We start from the raw sequence: 22784 nt of genomic DNA, 5'->3' as shown, positions 1-22784 counted from the left end.
TTGCACTTTCCACAGTGCAGTTATAACACAGGATGGTTGGAATTTGGACCAGTAGCCCAGGGTTACTTCAGGAACACCATGCCAATTAGTCAAGCTGCTGCTATACAATGCATCACCAGTCCTGGAGCGTGGCATATTCTAGTGTCTCCTAGCAGTATGAAGCGCAGAACGAGTCCCTGTCTGAGCAGATCTTCGCTGTTGTTCTAATCATCTCTGGAAAAGTCTGAGACCCTTTGATAAATGTCTAAATGCCAATGGAGACAACCAGATCCTGATCTGTTAAACTTTTATTACTTTGCATTATGGAAACTCCACTTAAATTACTCAATAGTAATGTGAATGTTATAAAATTATATCACTATTCTAATGAAATGGCTTAATATACTTATGAAAGAATTTTTATTATTATTTTAAAGACCTCAAATTCTAAAAAGGATGAAAATGGGCTTATGTCAGTTTTAAGGGGTTTTGTTTCCATTATATGTTCCTAAGAACAAACTGGTTGGTTAATTACATATACTCAAAGGAATTAGGAAATAAAACCGTCATGCCTTGTCATCTGAAATACATAAATTGATTTTTAATATTCACCCCTATGAAGAGAGTTAATATATGACACGATAAGAAAATGTGCATAGTGATAAAGGAGGCAGAATTTGCATTGTATTTCTTCTTACTAAGATGGGTGGATCATTTGGGATTTTCAAACTATGACATTTGTAGCTTACATGACAAAAATTATTTATTCAATGTATTTACTTTTGAATCCTTGTGCATTTTTAGTGTCATTTAGTTCTTAGAATATTTTCTTATATTTGTATTATTTATTTTAAATAACATGAGCCTTGTAATTTTACTAAAGGAAAAGTCAAAACAGGGAGTATACATATATATGCATATATATAAATAAACATTTCTACAGGTTTTATTAATTCCATTGTACATATATATATATACAACTTTGACTTTTAACTTAATAATTACATTGTGAACACTCTAATAAATTATGATCGAATGGGTGAGCGAATTAGCAGTATTTTATTGAGTATCTACTAACCTGTGTATGAACATCTAGAATTAGCATGGTCTATCCGAAATAAGATAGGTGCTCTTTACCTTTATTACAGTTGGGAACTGTGTTTTGAAGGGTGAGCAGTCACCGAGGACTACAGAGGATACCCTCAAGAGTTAATAAAAGAAAAAGAAGTGAAAAGCAAGAAAGCAAGTAATAAGATATTCTTCAGTGTCTATCTTTGGTGTTATAAAGTGGGATAAAAATATAGAGTTGAGACTGGTTCCATGGTTTTGCAGTGTTAATGTGAGCAATATATTCACAAGCTTTTTGTTTGAAGTTCCAGGCCCAGATCCAGGCTTTTGATTCATTAGATCGTTCAAGTGCCGAAAACTTGCAATATATCCAAATTTAGATGACTAATGAGTGCTAAAGGCCTTTCTACTTTAACTTTCTTAAAAGTAGCTACATTGGGGCCTGGAGAGATGGCTCAGTGGTTATGAGCACTCTCTGCTCTTGCTAGAGGTCCTGGGTTCAATTTCCAGCCAGCAAGGGGTTTCTCCTGTCTCTAACTCCAGTTCCAGGGGATCTGACGCCCTCTACTGGCTTCTCTGAGCATCACATACACATGCATACCTGTAGACAAAACACTCATACATATAAGTAAAAACAAATAGATCACTTTCTTAAAAAGTAACTAAGTTGTCATAATGGGTAATTAAAATACCAGTCTTATTTCTACCTGTATTTCTATAGTCAGAGAAAAGTGACACACACAGGGATATTTGTATTTATTATAGTTAAATAAGCACCTTGTTCTCTCTCTAAAATATTTACAAATTTGAAATTGTAATTGAAAACTGAACTTATACATGTAATAAATGTCCATCATTACATTTACATATATTTTTAATGTAACTCTCCATTCTAGACTTTAAATACATTATGGCAGACAACATGGGCTACCGGATATATACATCAGAAGCCCCATCAGCCGCACAATGCCAGACACCAATAGTCATAGCGTAGTCTCTTCTTAGGAAGATGACTGATTTCCTAGACAGGATTTAGAAGTTGGGGGAGAGGTTCAGGACAAAGACAGGCTAGGGAAGTATTTAGCAATGAAAAGGTTGATTGACCTGGGAAGAAGTTGCAGAATATTCTTAAACTTCAGCCTTAGGTTATTAGATGAAAACTAAGTCCCTCACCAAGAAGGAAGCACATTTGGGGGAAGACTGGTTGAATTTTGGAGATTATGCTTTTAAGATGTCTATGAGAAACAATAACAAGTGAATATTTATTTATTCGTGTCTATGAATCAAAACATCTGAGATAGGGTAAGTGGACTATTAGACTCGTAGATGCTCATCATCTGATCCTTAGAACCTATAAAGCTGTGTATTACAAAGGAATTTACAGATATGATCAAGCAAGCATATTAGTTACTTTTGTGTCACTGTGATGAAGTACCAGACACAAACATCTTAAAAGGAGCAACCATTACTTTTAGATCGACAGTTTTAGACTGTTCACGCCATACTCCTTGGCTCCCTTGATTCTGTGGGCAGACCATGAAGGCAACAGGAACACAGAGCAGAGGCAGTTCCCCTCATGAAGGACAGGAACTAAAGAGTAGACACCAGAACCAGGAAACTAACACAGCCTTCCAAGTCACACTTCAGTGACCTACTTGCTCCCACTTGGCTCCACCTCCAAAATCTTCAGAGCCTCTCAAAATAGCACCGGCAGCTCAAATCCGAGCACTCAGTACAAGAGCCTTTTGGGGATGGGCATTGCATTTCCTAACTATACCAGCAAAGTACCTTAAAAGGGACAGCCATCCTCGATTACACAGGTAGGCCTTGTATAATCCTTTAACACAGAGATTGTTCCCATGGCAAAGAGTTTCAACAATGGCAGTGTCAGGGCTGGAATCAATGTGTAAGTAGAGCTGGCTACCATAAAGTCTGAAAGCTTTCCTTACTTGTCCAAGTTTGTTGAATTCTCTTACATTCTCTGGTTCATGGCTACCTGCTATCTTTCCTTCTGACGCCTGCAGGTTTTGATCCTTGAACACAATTATTTCTACTCGATTATCACATTTCTATAGCTACAAACATTTCTAGAAATAGAACATATATGTGTGTACAGGTAAAGCACATGAAATCATGCATTTATGTACACATATATGATTTCCTGCCTAATGAATGCTCCTCGCTCTGTTTCTGCATTCCTGTAGTAAACGGTATATACGCAGTGCTAAGTGTTTGTCTGCTGGCAATCAGTCCTATTCTCACTTTGCTACTCTCCTGGGACGAAACTACTGGCTGGAAGCCTACGAAGTGCATTGCTCAGAGCGCCTTGCCAGCTGGTTTCCAGTTAGATCTGCCAATGGGAAGCACTAGGGGGGATGCAAGCCAGGAGAAGGGAGTGGGGGAGGAAGCCTTTTTATTTTCCTTTAGCTTCTGAGTCTGAGGACTGCCTTCCCATGTTAATTATCAAGAGTTCTGATGGTGGTGGCAGCAGCAGGCAGGGCTGGCCCAAGCAGTGACAGAAGTCGTAGGTACCACCTGCTGGGCAGGGTATCCGCTCCCACCAGCTGCACTGGGACTCCTGCGTGACTGCAAAGCAAGTCTGTGGCCTCAGAATCTTCATCTGAACCTTTCAACCACCACTGTCAAGTCAGACACAGCAAGTTCACACGAGGTCACTCGCCTTTCCTCCTCTAGCCTAGGGGCCATTGTACTCCCTGGCAAGTGCCACTCTTAATGGGTAATAGGGCCTCTTCAACATCTGTAGAGCCCTCTATTTGAAAGGCTGAGAATGGCTTCTGTTACCCTGGCTATACATCGATGTATATTTTTTCAACATGAAGTAGCAAATGATATACATTGAGGGTTTTTTTAATGTCATAACAACAGAATGTGCCTCATAAAAGCTTATATCTACATACCAATACAATCTTTGCTCATAGTGTGAGTGTGTGTATAACTATATAGTGCTTGGTCATGTAACATTTCCTTATTTCAAATAATTTACTGGAAAAATAAGGGTTTTGGTTTTTTTTGGGTTTTTTTGGTTTTTTTGGAAAGTGATAAGGTGGTATGACTGCTGTTAGAATTTCCAGAGGCAGTGGAAGACTTTAAGACAAAATAATGAGGTTGGATGCTTACCAGAAAAGACAATAATTTTAAATTAAAAATCTATCCCTACAAAAACAGAAAGATTCCTTCTCCAAGGCAGCGAGATCATAAAAGCAAACACTTCTACTTCTCCCAATTTGCTCTGATAAAAACACAAAGAGAAACAGAAAAGCCACATCGCACTGCCTTGAATTAAAGCTGTGTCCGAGAAGCAGGCCACGCTGAGCATTTTCATTAGGAAAGCTGTACGGACACTGGGCTGCTATTTGGAGCAATTGTGTTAAACAGAACGCTAACCCTCCTTCACCATGCACTTCTGTCCCCAACATAGTATAGTGCAGAGCAATCTTACCAGACCATCACGAAGAGACACAATTCCAACTTACTCATGTAAATGTGCCAGATTTCCTGTCACTATAATGAACATGCTAACAGGTCACAGAAAACTGCTTTTAACAAGCCTGACATATAGTTCAAGAAGTCACCACTGCCTCCCTTTCATTGTGTACTTCCAGCTGTCGACTTAGTCCTTACAGTAGCCATATTCGACAAGGGTATCTCAAGTAAATAACATGAGAATCTCAATGGCAAAGTGCAGTCACAGAGCTAGTTAGAGACAAAACTAGATATCCAACCAGTTCAATACAACTCTGAAATTAATGCCCATAAACATTTCTATAGACTTGGTAAGAAGGAAGATGTTTCATGTTCCCACTTCAAGAGTGCAGGGTAAGTTCATAAAGCAGGGCAAAATACAGCCACATACAAACTACTGACATTTTGGTTGAGGCAACTACATAAGAAGTGGTGTTCCTTGAGATTAGCATGCATCTGTGCAGAGGTCTACAAACTTAATTTGCAGTTCTTCTTTCCTGCAAGAAAGAGACCATTCATCATGAATATACTACACAAGCAACTAGATTAATGATGTTGCAACTCTGGACTCTATTTTCTTGTTTTCAAACTACTTCCATTATTATAATTTTGTTAGTGTTCACAAAACTTCATTGGTACCTATATCATTTGCCACAGCCAACAGTAATCGACAAGACCTAAAGTTGAGACAACAGAATGATGATGTTTATTTCTGTCATGAGATTTAAACTCATATGTCTGTTCACCTGACATGATTTATTTGCTTATTACACAGCCTACAGGTTCTTGGATGGTTGTCACTCTGTATACACCTTCACTCAATTCCTAGGCCATCTCCAAGCCCCATACCTTGGAATTATTATTAGGATTAGGTCCTGCCTCAGATTCTTCATATCTCAGGTCACCTACAATTTACACTAGAAGCTTCCGCAACTCTAGGATGAGGAAACTCTCTCTCTCTCTCTCTCTCTCTCTCTTTCTCTCTCTCTCTCTCTCTCTCTCTCCTCTCTCTCTCTTTCTCCTCTCTCTCTGTCTCTCTGTCTCTCTGTCTCTCTGTCTCTGCCTCCTCTCTTTCCCCTCTCTCTCTGTCTCTCTGTCTCTGTCTCTCTCTGTCTCTCTGTCTCTGTGTCTCTCTCTCTCTCTCTCACACACACACACACACACACACACACACACACACACACACACACATCAGTTACCTTTTCTTGGCAGAGACTTGTACATTTATAGGATACTGTGGAATACATTTTTCAGTTAGCTCCATTCCTGCTTTGCCATCTCCTGTGTCTGACATGTATTAAGGATCCCCAAATAGTCCGTGACAACTTAAGATCTAAATTCCACCAGCTTTGAAGTGGAGCCATATCTGCTCTGCAAATTCTGCCCTGTGCATGGGTGGCACATGTACATCTTCCAAGTAGGGCAGCACAGAGCTCTCCCTGCCAGTGACCTCCCTTTTCAGTCTTCTGTATGGGTTTCATCTTTGTGGTGTCCATTCTCCAGGGTGCCCTAATTTACCTTACATCCAGTATTCCCAGGCAATCATTATCCTTCTCAAATGGCCTCCTTTTGTTCCATGGCCCTGACAGCTGATGTACAAGGCTTCCTAATTCCTTTATTAATATTGAAAAGCAAATCACAGTATGAGGATGTGATTCTTGTACAGATTCATATTTAGTGATATCTGAATTGAAATGCTGCACATTGATGGTCCTGGATGATTCTTCACAAAAGTGGCAGAATTTTATCTATGGACCATTGATTGCTTTTCCCTAGACCTTTTAAAGTCTCCTAGGGGGAAAGAAGTAGTATATTATCTCACTGACTGGTGGCTGGTGATGCTCTCTCTTCAAAGTTCAGTTTCTACCATATCACTTCTGCCATCAGTTGATCATGTTTCTGGTGCTAGTTAGAGGCTACCCCTCATAGCCAGACCAAGAGGATTCCAGGAACTTGTCCCCAGCTGCTGCCACTCCCCTGATCTCTTGCAAGTAGCTCGAGTTTCAAAAAATAATCCTAAGGATTCCACAGAAAAAACAAAAGGACAAGATTGAAAAGGATACAGATGACTGAACTGTCAAGTTCTAACATTTTAACTTGGATGTAATTGAGGGACCAACTGAATTACAGCAGGTGCTGCTACCTCAGTGTGTCCATTTCAAGTTTTGACTGTTTTTAGGCTTTTTTTTTTCAGTTTTATCCAAAGGATGTTAGTCCTTAACAAAGTTTATAAAAAATACTACTTCTCAAGGATATTTGGTTCATGGGAAATCCCTACGGTGTGGTTTATCTTCTAGTTTTGCTACATGGCTGATGAGTATCTCCCACATACACCTTTAGCAACTATATGAACATCAGATTGACTAAGTGAAGGAATGACTTTTACTCCTAATTGGAATGCTGTACTGTTTTTTATTCCAGACCAGCCTTCTTTGTCTGAATTTCTGCCCCTCATGCTGGATAATTCTTACTTAACTCAGTTTAAAGTAGGCCAGCCCCTCTCCTAGGCTACTTATCTTAAAGGAAACCCTCTCCTGTTTCCTTAAGCAAAAGAAAGTATCCCTAAGGGCTTAATTCCAAAAGACACAACATTTTTCACAAAAGCTCCAAATATGTTAATAAAGGCCTACTGACATCAATGCATCTGGTAGTTAATGGGACATATTGAGGTGAAATGTACACATTTTAACTATTCTTTACACATAGCAGGGGTTTATCTTTCATAGCCTAAGTAGTATTCAAATCAGAACGTAAGGAGCTTATGTCAAAGGCGCTTTCTCCATCCAGATGTTTGTTGTTTTGTTTTTTTTTAAGGGATGACCTTTCACTGTTCAAAACCTCCCTTGAGAGGAAATGGTTCTCCTTACATCATTTTGCCAGGCTTCTAAAATTTCCTTTGAACAGGATATTAAAGCTTTAGAAAGGCTAGAAAAAGTTAGTCAAATATTACCTAGCCATTTACAAATACAGTAGAAAACCTTTTCAGGCCTTTTCTTCCCTGCTTCATCAACCACAGCACTCATTAAGATCAGAATTCTAGAGCTAGCTTCATTATTGATGCACTGAACATATAACTTCTTAAAAATCAGATGCCATGTTGAATTCTAGTAAGTGCATTCAGTATAAATCCTTCAAATTAAGTGATCTGAATGTGCTATATAAATCCACCCCAGCTTGGTCAGTATGAATATGTTTACATCAATTATCATTTCCATCCTCCTCTGCACTTTAACCTGCTCTACAGAGAACGGGTTATATCAGCTTTCCATACACTGTACATCCTAATGATCACAGAGACTAGAATGGATGTAACTTTTTTTAAAAAAATTCACAGAAAAATGACCTGTGATTGGAAGGAAACTTAAGGTTTATTACTTTTTATTACTTTCTTTTATATCACAGTTCCTCAAATCTTACTTCTATGGTGACAAAAAAAATATCAAGTTATAAAGTGGCTGTCACCAAGGACTCTCCCAGAAATCTCTCCTAGAACTGGTGAATTTACACTACATAACATATTGATATTCGGACAAGAACATTAAATTTGATTTAAGATGAGTTGTCTTACTTACTTTTCTGCTGCCCCAATAGAATTTTGAATTGGGTTATTTTGAAAGACTATTCTATCCTGCCACTCCAGTCATCGTTGTGGTTCATAGACTTTTACAGCTACATGGGACTTTCATCTTGTGGGTAAACAAGAGCTTTCTAATTGGACTTAAGTCTCAGTCAGTAGGGGGAAATCCATACCTGTTACTGTAAAACTAGCCAATATCAATGGCTGCAGCGGTCATGGATCCTACTACTGCCATTTTCCTAAACAAATACAATTTCTGTTTTCTAAATAACTACACTTATACCCATAGAGAAGTTTAGCTCTCACTCTCAACCCTTGTCAAGAAGCTTCTTACTTTCCAACATCTGGAGACCATTACAGAGATATACAACTGTTAAAATACAGAGAACAAGTGGCTGTTACATGCCCAGCCCCGACTGATAATCTACAATGAAACCCTTGCATCTGAAGCTCAGAGAAAAATCACAGAAGAAATGCTAGAAAAATTGTAAGAGCCAGACTTAAGATGCCTGCTGTAAGATAATGTACCCTAAACACGACAGGGAAAATGTGCCCATGAAATTTCAACAGAGTGGTTGCCTGAATAAGATGCTCATAATGACACCAGTTAACATGCATACACAGAGGAAATTCTACAAGGTCCTATCCTAAATCAGCCTCTACAGTGGAAAGCAGTCAATGGCTGTTTGAGAAAGGGAGAGTGAGTTTCCTCTAGGGATGAGATCCTTGCATAGGTTGTTCATTTTCATGTGAGCCTTGGGAACATGTACATATCAACAACATAATACAGATTCAGTAGGTTGTCTACAGATGTACATATACATGTGTATATCTGCACACATGTGTATACATGTAACAATAACAAGAGATGATGGATTTCAGGGACACAGGATAAGTTGGGGTGGGGTAGGAGGGGCAGAAATGATTTAGATACATGTAAGAAGTACACACACACACACACACACACACACACACACACACTAAATCTCACTTAAATAGAGGTTTATTTTGTCCCATAGCCTTAAAGACTAGAAGGCTAAGAGCACCATTCCAGGATCTTGAAGGTTTCTGGGGAGAACTTTGTTCTGCCTCAACTCATGACAAAAAGCAGAAAGGCAGGAAAATAAATGTAAAAGAAGCCAGACATGAGAGTGGCTTGCTTATAACAACTCACTCCTCAGGTAAGTACAGAACTACTTCCTAGAAAAAGGCATTAACCTTTCCTAAAAGCATAATCCCCTCTTTGAAACTTTATGTCCTAATACCATTACAATGGTAATCAATTTCAACAGGGATTGGGAAGGTGTATATCATCTCCAAGCCATAATATACAAGAAGAGTTCCATATTCACAGATAAAGTCATTCAAATTAGAATTAAGCATTTTTCATCTTTATATAATCTTCTTGGCAATAGTACTGTTTGCTGAGTTAACAAAAGCTAACTTTTATCCTCATGCATGCTTATGAAATTATAACTTTTCTAATAACGTTTATCTATCATTTGCACATAAATGTCATTTTTGTGAAAAGTCCAATATTGATATGTCTGTCTTTTAATCACTTATTGTTACCTTGTCAGTAAGTACATAATTTGTATTTCCTCTCAAATAATGAAAACCCACCAGGGCCATTCTTATCCATTTGCCTAAAATTTCTAAATCCACAAGATGGTTGTATCTTTGAATTTCAACACGGAATATTAAGCAAAAGATAATGAGATGTTTCACAGATGTTACCCTGGATCTAATCTATGTATTTTATTAGCATAAATCCATTTGTTCTTGCCTAATCAGTATTCTCTTGTTCATTTATTTCAAATAGCAAGATTGTTTTAGTCATCAAAGTGAAGTAGAAGCAACAGAAATTCAGTGTGGCTCCCTATCCCTACAACAAACTGGCAGCCTCCATTCCCTCAACTGCTGTCAGCTGAGCTCACCTTAGCATTTTCATTTTTATTTTACACTCTTGTTTATTGTGTGTGTTTGTGTGTGCACCTAACGGTGGTCTTGACAACCTGATTGCAGGCGCTAGTCCTCTCCTTCTACAATATGGGTTCCCAAGACTGAATTCAAGTTGTCATCAGGATTGATTGGAATGACTTCACCTGCTAAGCCACCTCACTGAATTCACCTTCATTTTCTTAATAAGACATTGTATAATCTTTTGTTAGAACATTTTCCTTTGGGTAAACCGAAGAGGCAACTGAAGCTTCCAGGTTTCTCTAAAGTTCCATCTAAATATATGGACATTAAAAAACCCAAAACAACAAGCCCTGCATGCTTGCAACACAGCAACTTCTATTTTATGATATTCTTCAATATAAAAACCTACTATAGAATTTTAAATTTTATATTGAATTTTATTTTTATATTACTGTTTATATTTAATATATTTTATATTTTACATAATTTATTTCACATTATATCTTCATATTTCATATATTATTTTACATTTAATTTTTAATTTTTATTTTCTATAGATACCACTGTCTATAGAAATTTTGGGGTTATTTATAGAATTGTAATTCTTCTATTAATATCATTTCTTTTATTTAAATAAATGCATTTTCCCATAGGAATGTAACCATGATTAAATCAAAGACTAAAGTAAAAAAGTCTTAAATATGCCTCTTAAATGATTTGATATTTGGGTTATTAGGCTTATTCTCCAACTATGGTAAATGTATAGTGTAACGGGAGAACAACTGGGAAAAGAAGACAGTCCTTAAAATATGAACACTAGTATCCTCAATATGTCACAGCATCTTGCTGAGTTTATCACACTACTGCAAATGGAAGAACCACTAGTCCATCTCAGAGATTCATTACATGAAAAACAAATGCAATAAACACGTAGAGTTGCAAAGTTCGCATGCAATTCATATATAACTAAATAATGCACTATATTCATGAAAATTGTCCTCATGAACATTTTCGTCCTTCATATGACTAAGCAATACAAAATTGCCAGCTGTCTCTGAAGATTTAAAGAGATCAAAAATGGAGATGTTCTTGGTTCCTGCTGCGGGCCTCAGGAATATATTATAAGAACTCAGCTGGTTATGGCAAAGTCACTACCTGGAGGGATCAAGGAATTCCTCTAGAGGAAGCCAAATCCCAAGGAGTTTTTGGTGTTACTTGGCTTGTTATATATCAGCTGTATTCTGTTATGAAAGTCATGTGTGCCTTCATAGTTTTCCCAACTGATTTTTCCCCAAGAAGGGCTAACAGTGTGGACTGATCACTCTCTGGACATACACATTCCAGGTATTTGGAGAACAGCCTCAGGAAAGGCTTTCTCTGGAATCAGATATCTCCCTTGGCCACTTTCAAGGACTAGCAGTAATAACAGTCCACATGCAAGTCTCCTGATTTAAGATAAATTCCACAAGGAGACACCACCTAGGTCAGGTGGACGTTAAGTAATAGCTTTACACAATTCAGCTCGGACCCTCCTTTCTTACAGCCTTACTAACTTTATAGATCGCTAACTCCTTACCTAACCACTTCTAGGAATATTTAGATAACCTTCTGCGCTGACAGCTATGCTCAGCCAGAACCCCAGTTCAAGCCTCCCTGTAATTATCATCATTAGCAGCATCCAGCCAGGTCCATCCCCAGATGGAGGAGAATACTTTATCAGAGATACCTCTGTATTCTCTAAGAACAGACTTAACCATCCAGGCTACCTGTTTGAGAAGGCCTGGCGGATGTGCCAATTAAGCCTTACTACCTCCTTTCCCAAACCTTACCTCTAGTTCCAGATCTCCCTTTAACTATCACCAGAGGCATCTAGCTGAATACAGGTTGCCTAGCCACTGAGCACACTTTCCCCCACCCTGCAGAAAAACGGCAGATAACTTGGACAGATAGGAGCCACAGGAAAAAAGAAGACAGTTTTATTTTCTCCCATTGATCTAGCAACTTATAGGTTCTTAACATTTTCTACCAATCATGTTTAAGATTGTAGTTGAGCACATAAGAGCCCTCTTCTTAGATATTACCCGAATTTAGCCTTTAGTTAATTCATTTCCCCATTGGTCACTTCCCTTTGGGGTTGCAAATGATAATTAACGGTTATTGCCTCTCTATGTGATTTTTATCACCCCTCCGTTTGACCCTAGAAGCCTTGCTTTATATACCAGGACTCCCAGGCCATGGAGGGACAGAGAAGAGAAAAGAGAATGGAAGAACTAGATGGGTAAGAACTTGAGAGGAACAAACTGAGATGGGGAAGAATTAGATTGAAGGGTTAGAGGAGAGCACCAGAGGAACGAGATGGAAGATGAGGAAGAGTCAGATGGAGAAGTACTAGCTGGGTAAGAACAAGATGAAAAGGACCTAGATGAGGCAGAGTTAAGACAAGAGAATTAAGATAGAACTTAGAGGGAGCAATAGATAAGTATAGAGAGAAATCAGGCAAGAAAGGAGCTAGACATGAGAAAAGAACTGAAGCTGGGTGTAAAGGATGTTATGCCAGAGGAATTAAAGCAAGTGGACTATAGAGCTCGGTGTGCTGAGATTCTATTTCCTGAAAATAGTCCTTGCCATTAGTAGTTCTCTCTCCTGAGCCCCTGGGATGTATAATATTAAGGCTGGTCCCTCTAATATTATACAAGAGGTTCCCTATACTCCTGCTATAAGAGGACATACCAACTATTAATGGTAGGAAGGAATGAAGAAGCAGAGACCTTTGAATTAACACAGAAGAAAACAGCATTCTTTTGTTGGTCTAGAGACCCATATCATTTAAATGTTACTCTGTAGTAGGTATGATCATATTAGTTTCCTATTGTTGCTCTAACAAATTACCACACATCTACTGGCTTAATATAAATTTATTATCTTCTTTTTCTTTAAATCAGAAGCCTCTGGATAAAAGTCATGATATGAGTAGGGGTTTGACCTTTCTAGAAATACCAGATGGGTATCTACCTACTTGACCTAGTTTTAACTGGTCACCTACATGCCTTGGCTTATGGGCCCTTACTTTAATTTCAGTAGCAGCTGCAAGGTAGTTTGAAACTCTCCCTCTCACCCACATCTGCCTATTCCTTAGACATGGAGTTCACTTTCATGGTTCAGGATTATCTTTCGATGTTTTAATTACATCTGCAAAACTCTTCTAATCTTTTAAGGTATTGGTTTTATCATACATCTATGAGATTAGAACATGGGTATAATTCAGGTACTATTATTCTGCCCATCATAATAAAGTATTAAAAGCATATAGAGTTTGGATAATTTGATTAGTAAGGTTTTTAGAGTGTTTGGACTCTATTTAAAATGTCAAATAAATAAAATATGTATTAAAATACAACAGAAGTATTAACATTAAGAAATCAGTCACAAAATAACCCTGATTCCTCTCTTGAGGCCTTTTTATTGAGCCTAGAAGATTAGATGTTCTAGACAGAATGCAGCATGTAGAAGTCCAAGGTCTTGTGATCACACCCTGACTGATCCCAAAATGCAAGTGCTAAGAAAGCCCCTTTGGCAAGCACATGCCTCTCTAGGCAACTGGAGGTGGTTGATAATTATATGTCCAGTACCCTGTGGCTGCTCTGGGTTTTGTTTTCTAAAGGGCTACAGTGATCATTGGTTGGGGAATTATTGTACGTTTCACCACAAAAAAAAAAAATGAAATGAAATAATGTAAATACCCTATCACTATTTTTTTGAAAGCAGAGGATGATCAAGCTCCTATCTTGTGATTCATTTCTCAGGAGCTTTTTCATATGTGGCAATGACAAGTAAAGTCTTCACCAGCTCATGCATGTGTTCGTCTCAGTCGTGTGTATACATGGTCAATCTGTTATCTCTCGGGGTCTTCTGCAAGAGCTGTTCTAAAATGACCGCAGGAACTAAAGCACCTACAACTTGCGCTAATAGGGAAGGTTAAGTTACACCTGAAGCAACTGACCAAATGATCTTGGTGGATAATAAAGTGAGAAAGATTATCACAAACACAGGGAGTAATTTACCAGTAGAAAAGTCAGCATTACAAGATTGTAAGAGGGGACAAGTTCCAGAATTTCCTCCCTAGAGCTCCCGTCAGAACTAAAGGGAACATATTCATGCTGTTAAAGTTGTAGTATTATTGACATCTCTTCTATAAACAGCATTAATTGTGAGAAATAAAATTATCCAAATTGAAGATGTGTAAGATTTTTCAAAGACCCTCCACTTTGCAACATCAGGAGTTGATATACATACATATCAACATGTTGGGAGGGAGTAACTGCTAACATTTACTGGACACTCAACAAATGTCATGTTACTCTCAGGGACCACACTAGGAGTATCCTCCCTCATTGTCAAGAAGTAGAAGCTGAACTGAAGATAACTTCATGACTGCTATTTAATTGCTAACATTTAAAATTATGGAGTTTGACTCCAAACCCTTCTTTGTTTAGATCTGCCTGTAACATTCCCGCTGTGGGGTCCAACCATGAAGAGAAATGTATCTATGCATGACATACAACAGGGAAAAGAAATGTGCTCTCTGTGTGTAATACAGGTGGATGCTGGGAAATCTAGTTATTCATTTCAAAATGGATGTCTGGAAAGAACAGAACATGTGAGTGGGCAGTAGAAACTGAATACCTTTCTGCCACCACAGAGATACTTAGGGCAAGTGAAGTATTCAATATAACCACAGTAGGGAACGTGGGCATAGAGGAACACTATTAGTTGAGTTCCCTGAATGAAAGTGGGAGGAAATTCTAAATTATGGTCTAAAAATAAAGGTTATGTGTGAATGAATGGAGCATATAGCTGAGTGAGGGACCAGACAGTGTGTGCTCACTGTTTTCAGAAGTCAGTGTCTCTGGAATTACAGTATACCATCAATTACTTGAGATAAAAAAAAATTAAAAAAAAAGAAAGAAAGAAAAAGAAAATGCTGAAAAGCAAGAAATGAACGATTAAGAACCAATGGTAAGGAAAATTAGAGGAGTAGGGACATTGTTTCAAACTAACTTGCAACATTTGTTGTTAAAGCAAAGTCACGAAAATGTGAAATAAAATCTGCCAAAAAGAATTCACCATTGCCAAAGGCCCAAATTGTTAGCCTTAATTATCCTTGCTAGAAATGAAGAAAATGAAAACTCAGAAATGGCTAGCATGGAGTCCCCAATGGTGTCCCTGAATAGGAACAGTCTATATTTTGTTATTTATAACTTGTTTTGACAATAAATCTAAGTCTCCTGAAAGAAATTTCATGCATTAAAACAACAAAGCATAAATTTGAAAAGAATAAGCACCACAGGGAATAAAATAAAACTCAGACTGGAAATAAGTGATAAGCACAGGTGAACCATATGGTTTTGAAGACAACCTTTAATCCCTATCATTTTATAAGCCCCAGATTTATCTCTGGGCTTCCTATCAGCCAAGGGAATATATAAACAAGAATTTGCTATATGAGCATGTCTCTTTTTTTGTGGAAAAATTAAACATTTCCTTCAGAAATGGTCAGATTTTAGATCTCATATTTAAATAATAGAAAATATTAATTTTTAATTTAATAAGTTCAATATATCAGGAGTCCATCTCTGCAAAATTGAAAACATTAGTAAATATTTGCAAAATCAAATTTTCAAATCCCATCTTCATTTCAAAAATGTATTCTTTTGTTTTGTTTTTTCTTCAGTAAGCTATTTCTATCTTATTATATCCCAGGATGCTAAATTAAGAAGTAACTCATCTCTTCAGAATCTCAACTTTAGGAAGTCCTTCAAATATGTAAGACCATATATTAGGGGTTGTTATATACCTATTAGCACCACAACTACACTTCTTTATGATGACTTACCACATATTTGGTCTTTCCATATAGACCTATCCACTAAGTGTGTGTCTGTGTTTGTGTGTGTCTGTGTGTGTGTGTTTGTATGTACTGCCTACGTTTTGAATTTGTTATGAGATTGTTATAAGCAAAAGACACTTTCAAAGCAGAACTTTAAATTTTTATTCAAATTATTTTCTTAGAACACAGGAGTATATGCTAACGGGGTATGTAACATAACCAGTTAACTTCACACTCAAAAGAACCTAGTGGAGTGATTGAGCATATGCTGGATTCTTCTTGCTCTTGGGTCTGATTACTGGCTTAAACTGACAGCCTTTCAAGCTATGTTCTTATTTTCCCATAGAAAATATGTAGTTTAGTGCTCATGCACTGTACAACAAGCATTTTAACTACAATTACTATTAATTTTTAAATTGGAAATAGTTAAGTTCTATGTTAAACACCATCCAATCTGCCTAACACATGACGCTAAAATTATTTATGTTTATTTCCCAAAATCCAAAGCAGAAACTCAAATTTGTCTTAATTTGATAGCTAAAATAAGTAAGTTAAGATAGAAGACAAATGCCAAGTAAGTTAACAAAAGTCACAAATTAAATCACTTGAATACTGACTTAATTCTTATGGAAATTTCCTGAAGTTAAATAAACACAGGTTCATTTAGATCAGAATGGTGACACTCTTTCTTTCAGATAAATTCTAAGCACAAGATTTTTGTGTGAGTTTGGAAAGAGAAGAGGGAATAAAAAGACAAGCAAAGAAAGGAGTTTGCTTGAAATGATATTTGATGTAAAAAGAAAATATGAGTTGTGTAGTCAAGTCTTTATTGGAAGTATATGAAAGTGGTATGTAGTCATGAATTCAAGAAAAGGAGATGTGTCTTCACAATAATACTTGACACATGAAAAATACATCTGTTTGGGGGCATTATAATGTAATTAATATGTCCTTACTTATAAGTATCTTGAAAATGCACATGATGGAATAGGATAAGCATTAATAAAAAGAAACAAGGATGTAACTGCTCAGTTCCTTATTTAGAAAATTACCTGCTGGGGAACTTCAAGGTTATCCATTATGTCTAGAAAAATGTTTATCAATTCTGGATATACATTTCTAATTTTACAAAGGAAGTTACAGGATTTGGATGTGTTTAAGATGCTTGTGTACATATATATGTGTATCTGTATATTTGCACACATAACTATAACCATATATGTGTATATGTGTATTCTACCTATATTAGGTGATTTAGACAAACATACAACTCTGGATAAGATTACCAGACACAAAGCAATCTAAGGAGCATGGTAGATGCAACTGGCAGTCAGAAAAGTCTCCTCCACATGCAGCTCTTTAGGGAAGTGAGGCAAGCTTTACAGCCATTCTTGGATTTTTAACTATATTATGCCCAGGAAGAAAAAGAGACTTCCAATCCTGTCTAATTTTCTGAAGACTGATGATGCAGTATGTACCATAGTTTAAACATACAGTTATGATTAAGTAACTAATGGATTAAGTGCTGGGGATGAATGTCTTACTGTTAGTCACACATAGATAAAGTGATATATAACAAGACACTGAAATTAATCTAAAGTTGAGATGATATTTCAGAGTACATAAAAGTAACTAAGAATCAAATGAAGAATATTTTACTAAGAGGATATTACCTATTTTCTAGAAGTCAAATATGGTGATAAGACTTTACGATTTTCTTAATGAATACTTCAATTGTTGTAAGAAAGTTTTATGTGTTTGATGGCTAAAAAGAACTGTAATTATAAAGGTAACTTATCTTGAGCACAGTTAGTCATGTTTATCTAGCTACCTACCTATTAAAGATATGTTTATGTCATGTCCACCTAATATTGACTCTTAGAGGCATCATTCAATTATATTATTTTAGAGTTGAGAAAACATACAAAATAAACATACTAAAATTTAGAAAAATGTATTTATGTTTTAAATAGACTTTTCCATTAAACATTAAGAAGTACTTTTATTTTTCTTAACCTATCTTGGATTTAGAGGAACATAAGCCATCTCAAATCAATTATTCACATGCTCATTAGAATGAAACACAATTTTCTGTTTTTCATGCAAAACAAAGAGATAATCATAAGATATTTCTGTGTGTTAACTTCAAAGATAGAAGTAAAATTTCACTCTAGGATTTTCAGTTTACTAATTTGTGAGTATTGTTAGGGGATAAAATACTTTATTGCTTCATTTATCAATCAGTCATTCATTTCATATTTATTATGAGAAATACATATAAAGACTCAATATTTTCTACATGAAATTTCTTGGAATTATATATATGTATGTATGTATACATATCTTTATACATAATTCTCTTTTGTACTTTTAGGTTAATATCTCATGTTGCCATTAAACAGACATGACTGGAACATAAGAAATCTGTATAATTATTTTTAAATATGTTGAGACTTAAGTATATTATATATTAGACAGTGAAATGTCTAACCTATACTATACAGGCATAGTTATAGCAAAAATTTAAAATAAAATTTATTAAGCTAAAAAGTAATTGTCTCCTTTCTACAACAGAATACAAAATATTCTTATTCTATAATTGTATTTATTGAATGTTAAGGCAATGTCCAACATTTACATAGCTCTACTAACAACAAATGTGGAATAAACAGAGAGACAGGGGTTAAAAGAGGAAGACTAACACCCCAGTCTATAGTTCTAGGGAAATGGAACCTTGGGAAGCTGAAATAATAGGCAACAGCCAATTTTAGACACTAAATTTGAAAATGTATTATCATAAAAGATAGCTATTTCAAAAATTAAAATGATCGTGTCTAATGAGTATATGATCAATGAGTTTGATATTTACATTGAGGTCATATGAATAAACCAGATACAACTTGAGAGCTATTGCTGAATATGAAAATATATACACATATTATTTTTAATGTGATGCTTTGAAACCTGTTGATCATGAGGGCAAACACACATTCCTGGAGACAAGTGAGCTATTCAAAGGCAAGGAGTCTAGGGTCTAGAAAGTAGTGGCTTAATTTGCCTTAGAGAGAAAGACATCCTGTCATGGAAAGAGAATTTCAACCAAACGAAGGTGTATCTCAACAACCTATAGTGACAGAGAGGGATGAGTATCAGTTTCCCATGCAGCCCAGCTCGTGTAAGAGAGTGGCCAAACCTTGAAAAAGATACAAATTCCATGGTAAAATGTGAACAGAAAAAAAGAAAGAAAGAAGATGGGTTTGTGAAGTACACATTAAAGCTACTTTACCCATTTCTAAATAGATCCTACATCATTTTAGTGAGCATTATCCAGTGAAGCAAACTGATTGAAAACAAAGTAAGTAATTAACACACATAATGGAATTAGCCAAGGAAACTATAAAAATAGTATACCATAGGTGTGCAGCTGTACCCTGGACAACCAGCGCTACCATGTGGATGGAAGGCTGGTGTCTGCCATCCACATTTGCACACTCAGTTTCTATGAGTTCAACCAGGCTTTGGGGCAACCAGAAGAGACACAGGGCTATTCTTGACCAAATGGTAGAAACTTCCTCTTTAAACACTAGAGATTTTAGTTGGACGTCATATTCTAATCTCCTTGAATAGAATTAAACTGTGTAATAATGATGAGCTCTGTCTCCTTTGATCCCAAGTATTGAGGTGTATATACTGCCACACAATAATCCAACTCAGGAAGGTTTCAAAGAAAGCCACAGAGATTATCAACACACTATGAAAAAATGCCTGGAAGAAAACTGGGGCATTATAGGTTTACAAGACAACATGAGCTTAAGGAAGAAGAGAGGAGGGATTGCTGGCCCTGAGGAAAATGCTCCTGACACGGTGAGTTGTTGGACACTGTAAGGGTTTGCTGAGGCTGCAGAAACTCCAATCCTTAGAATCTTTAAAGCAAGATTCAGACCTGCTGCTCAGGCTGACTGTGGGCTGTATTTTTCAGTCAGCCGGAACTGCCAAGTCCTTTTCTAGCCCTGTGAGTTTAATTGTAACTGTTAATGCAAACAGTGTAACATTTCTGGCTCCCTACATTTAGTTGGGGCTGTTACAGCAACACACATTTCAAAGTTCATGAAAATATGAAGGAAGAGTTTGTCATTGGAAATCTTGGTGATGCATCTCAGTACATGTACCTCCGGATTCCAGATTCCTTATGCAAATCACAGATGCTGTTAACCAAAGGTGTTTCTAATACACAGCAGTTGTAAATAATTCACACTAATGAAGTATTAAGCTGTAATGGAAAGTATAAGGTACAAAATACTCAGGCAAATTAAGCCCTTCCTCTCTATGTCATGCAAACTAAAAATACTCTCTTAATATCAGAATAGAAAAGTTGTTCATTAAGTTTGGGTACTTGGTCATTTACTGTAGTCTAAAACTGATTATATGTGTGTACATACTCAAACTACGCATGCACACACACACATACATACACACATTTTCTTTAAACACATCTGCACCCTTAAAACATTAGTTAGTTTATAGTACTACTGTGAATTAATTGGTAAATACAGTAAGGCCTTTGAATCTGCACAACAGTATTTGAACAGTTTACTAAGTTAAATAAAAGCAGTCAAATTGCAGGTTAAGATATTTTTAGGTAACACAACAAACAACCCCATTTGGAAGGTACTCATCCACTTCCTTCTAAACTAAAGAATCTAATTGAGCCTTGGACTTGGCAATGCTTTGTAAAACAACACCTTTTCATCTTGCCAAGACAACCCCTTGAGGAGTTTATTTTTTTTTTTATAAAGCAGTTGTAAAATGATTAAACTAATCTGAAAGTATGGCTTCACAAACGCACATTATAAAATGTCACTCAAACTTTCTACACTACCCAAATCAGCAGATTCCTAAGTAGACTCAGCCGCAGGGTCTACCTTCATCCCTGCAGTTAACTGTGCTCAGTAAATATTTGCATGCAAAAGACTACAGATCGAAATGACAAGAAACATGTCAACACACACCCCTCTCTATAATTATCACAAAGTGTATCTGCTGACATAGCTAAGGATAGTGTTTATGCCCTAGGAGTCTAACCCACTCTATCAGGCAGGACAGCATCTCTCAATGTCTCGTTTTGTTTTCATTTGGTTTTGAACATGTGTGGATAGGTGTGCGCGCGTCTGTGTGCACATTACCGGAGATGGAGATCCATTCTTGCAGAGGGGACCTCTGAAGACTCCCTTAATGCCCCTGTAGTGCCCATTGCTGAGATGTCTCGAACTGATGACCAGGTAACAAGCCATGTGTGTCCGGCTGGAGGTGCAGTCTCAACTCCTCACTGGGCGACCAACAGGCTGGGAAATGCAGGCTGGCTTCTCAGCAGCAACAGCGACTGCCACCTCCCGAGTAGAAGAGGCCAGCAGCAATCGGAGATGCAGAGCCCTTGCGCCCCTGTTCCTGCAGAGACCTGCGCGTGGCTCTCGCTGCCCACAGTGGCTCGGACTGAGGTGGCGGTGGCAGCCCAGAACACTTAGGGGGCCTGGCGAACCAGTCCACATGCTGCTCTGACGAGGCGGCGCTCAAAGGCGGGCTGAAGATGTGCTTTTTAAAGGACAACTTCCTGAGTCCACAAGGGAATCGGAGTCCTCCGCCCCTTTCCCCCGCCCCCTGCTGTCGCTCTAGGTGCAGGCGGAGTGGGGTGGGGACGCTCAGGTGCAAGTCGGCATCCTCCAGCCGCTGGAGTCCCCAGGCTGAGCTGCAAGCTGCGCAACCCGGGATGCAGCGATTGCAGCCTGTGTAAAAGAGCGTGGCGCGGTTCCTCTGAGCGCCCAGGAGCTTCCCCTCTGCAGTGTCCGGGAGAGGGCGAGCGCTAGGAGTTGGAGATGTGGTGACTACGGCCGAGGGACGGTGAGCGCCCAGCTAGGAGCTGTGGGCTTTGTAGGATACGAATACACAGGAAGGGAAGGAGAGGGGACAGCTGTCACACCGGACTCACTGCTCCGCCTTCTGGAACCCACAGCACCAATCTTTTGGTTCTTCTGCCCGGCTTCTGAACCAACTTTCCAAGGGGTTTAGGGGGCGGGTACCCAGGATGACTGGGGAGGACCGAGGGAGCAGCAAGATAGCATTTCTTTTCGTCGCTTGCTCTCTGCTCACCTCTAGGGCTCTCTGTATCGAGGCCTCAATGGCAGAAGCAACAGCTTCCCAGCCGCCTGTAGGGGTGAGAGGTTCAGCCCAGAGTCCATCAGATGCGCTAGGTAGCCAGTGCGTGGCGGAGAAAGGAACTTTTAGGTGGCAAACTTACAGAAGGTATAGAAATCAATGCTGAGGTTTATGTGCATGTATATGCACACATCTAGCTACAAAGGTTCACCTACGGAAAACCAAAACCATTCTCTGCCGATTAAGACGCAGATGTTTTGGGTGGTAGAGATCTTTGTTTTACCAATCCCTAATAACCACCCTCTTGAAGGCCTTTTGGTTAAGTGTAAATTAAGCCACCAGGGAGCGAACTGGACTGAAATAAAACATCTGTGCCAAAAAAAAAAAAAAAAAAAAAAAAAAAAAAAGCTGAAAAAGAAGAATCCTTTCACGGGGAGGGGGAGGGCAAATGCCCTCTCCTGTACCACAAGCTAGCTCAGTGAAGTGTGCAATCCCTCTCTGCCCCATTCCGCGATCAGAGCACGAGAGTCTCTTCCAGCCTTGCTCATTCCACTCTGGATTCCTTGAAACACTGCTACTGTTGCTACTGTTCTAACTCCGGGTTTTATCTAGGGTTTCTCCTAGAGGTCTCTCTCCTCTCTAAGTGAGTAATCACACTCAGCTGACATTTAGGACCTCTCACACATGACAAATATATAAAAATAAAATGGAATTTGA

At 38.0% G+C, this 22784-nt stretch overlaps 1 protein-coding gene across 1 annotated transcript in view; it reads right to left on the bottom strand.

Moving 5' to 3' along the window:
- The window catches only part of Znf804b (zinc finger protein 804B), a 517244-nt gene extending 494826 nt beyond the window's left edge, over positions 1-22418 (bottom strand). Inside the window, exon 1 of the mRNA XM_052720265.1 lies at positions 21101-22418. Coding sequence (XP_052576225.1) covers positions 21101-21208 — 108 coding nt within the window. The 5' untranslated portion in view covers positions 21209-22418. The remainder of the gene's footprint in view (positions 1-21100) is intronic.
- Positions 22419-22784: the final 366 nt, after the last annotated feature.

This window comes from Peromyscus californicus, unplaced genomic scaffold (genome assembly GCF_007827085.1).
Source record: "Peromyscus californicus insignis strain IS unplaced genomic scaffold, ASM782708v3 Scaffold_6__1_contigs__length_162567912, whole genome shotgun sequence".
NCBI lineage: Eukaryota > Metazoa > Chordata > Mammalia > Rodentia > Cricetidae > Peromyscus > Peromyscus californicus.
This window is presented reverse-complemented; position numbering and strand designations above follow the sequence as displayed.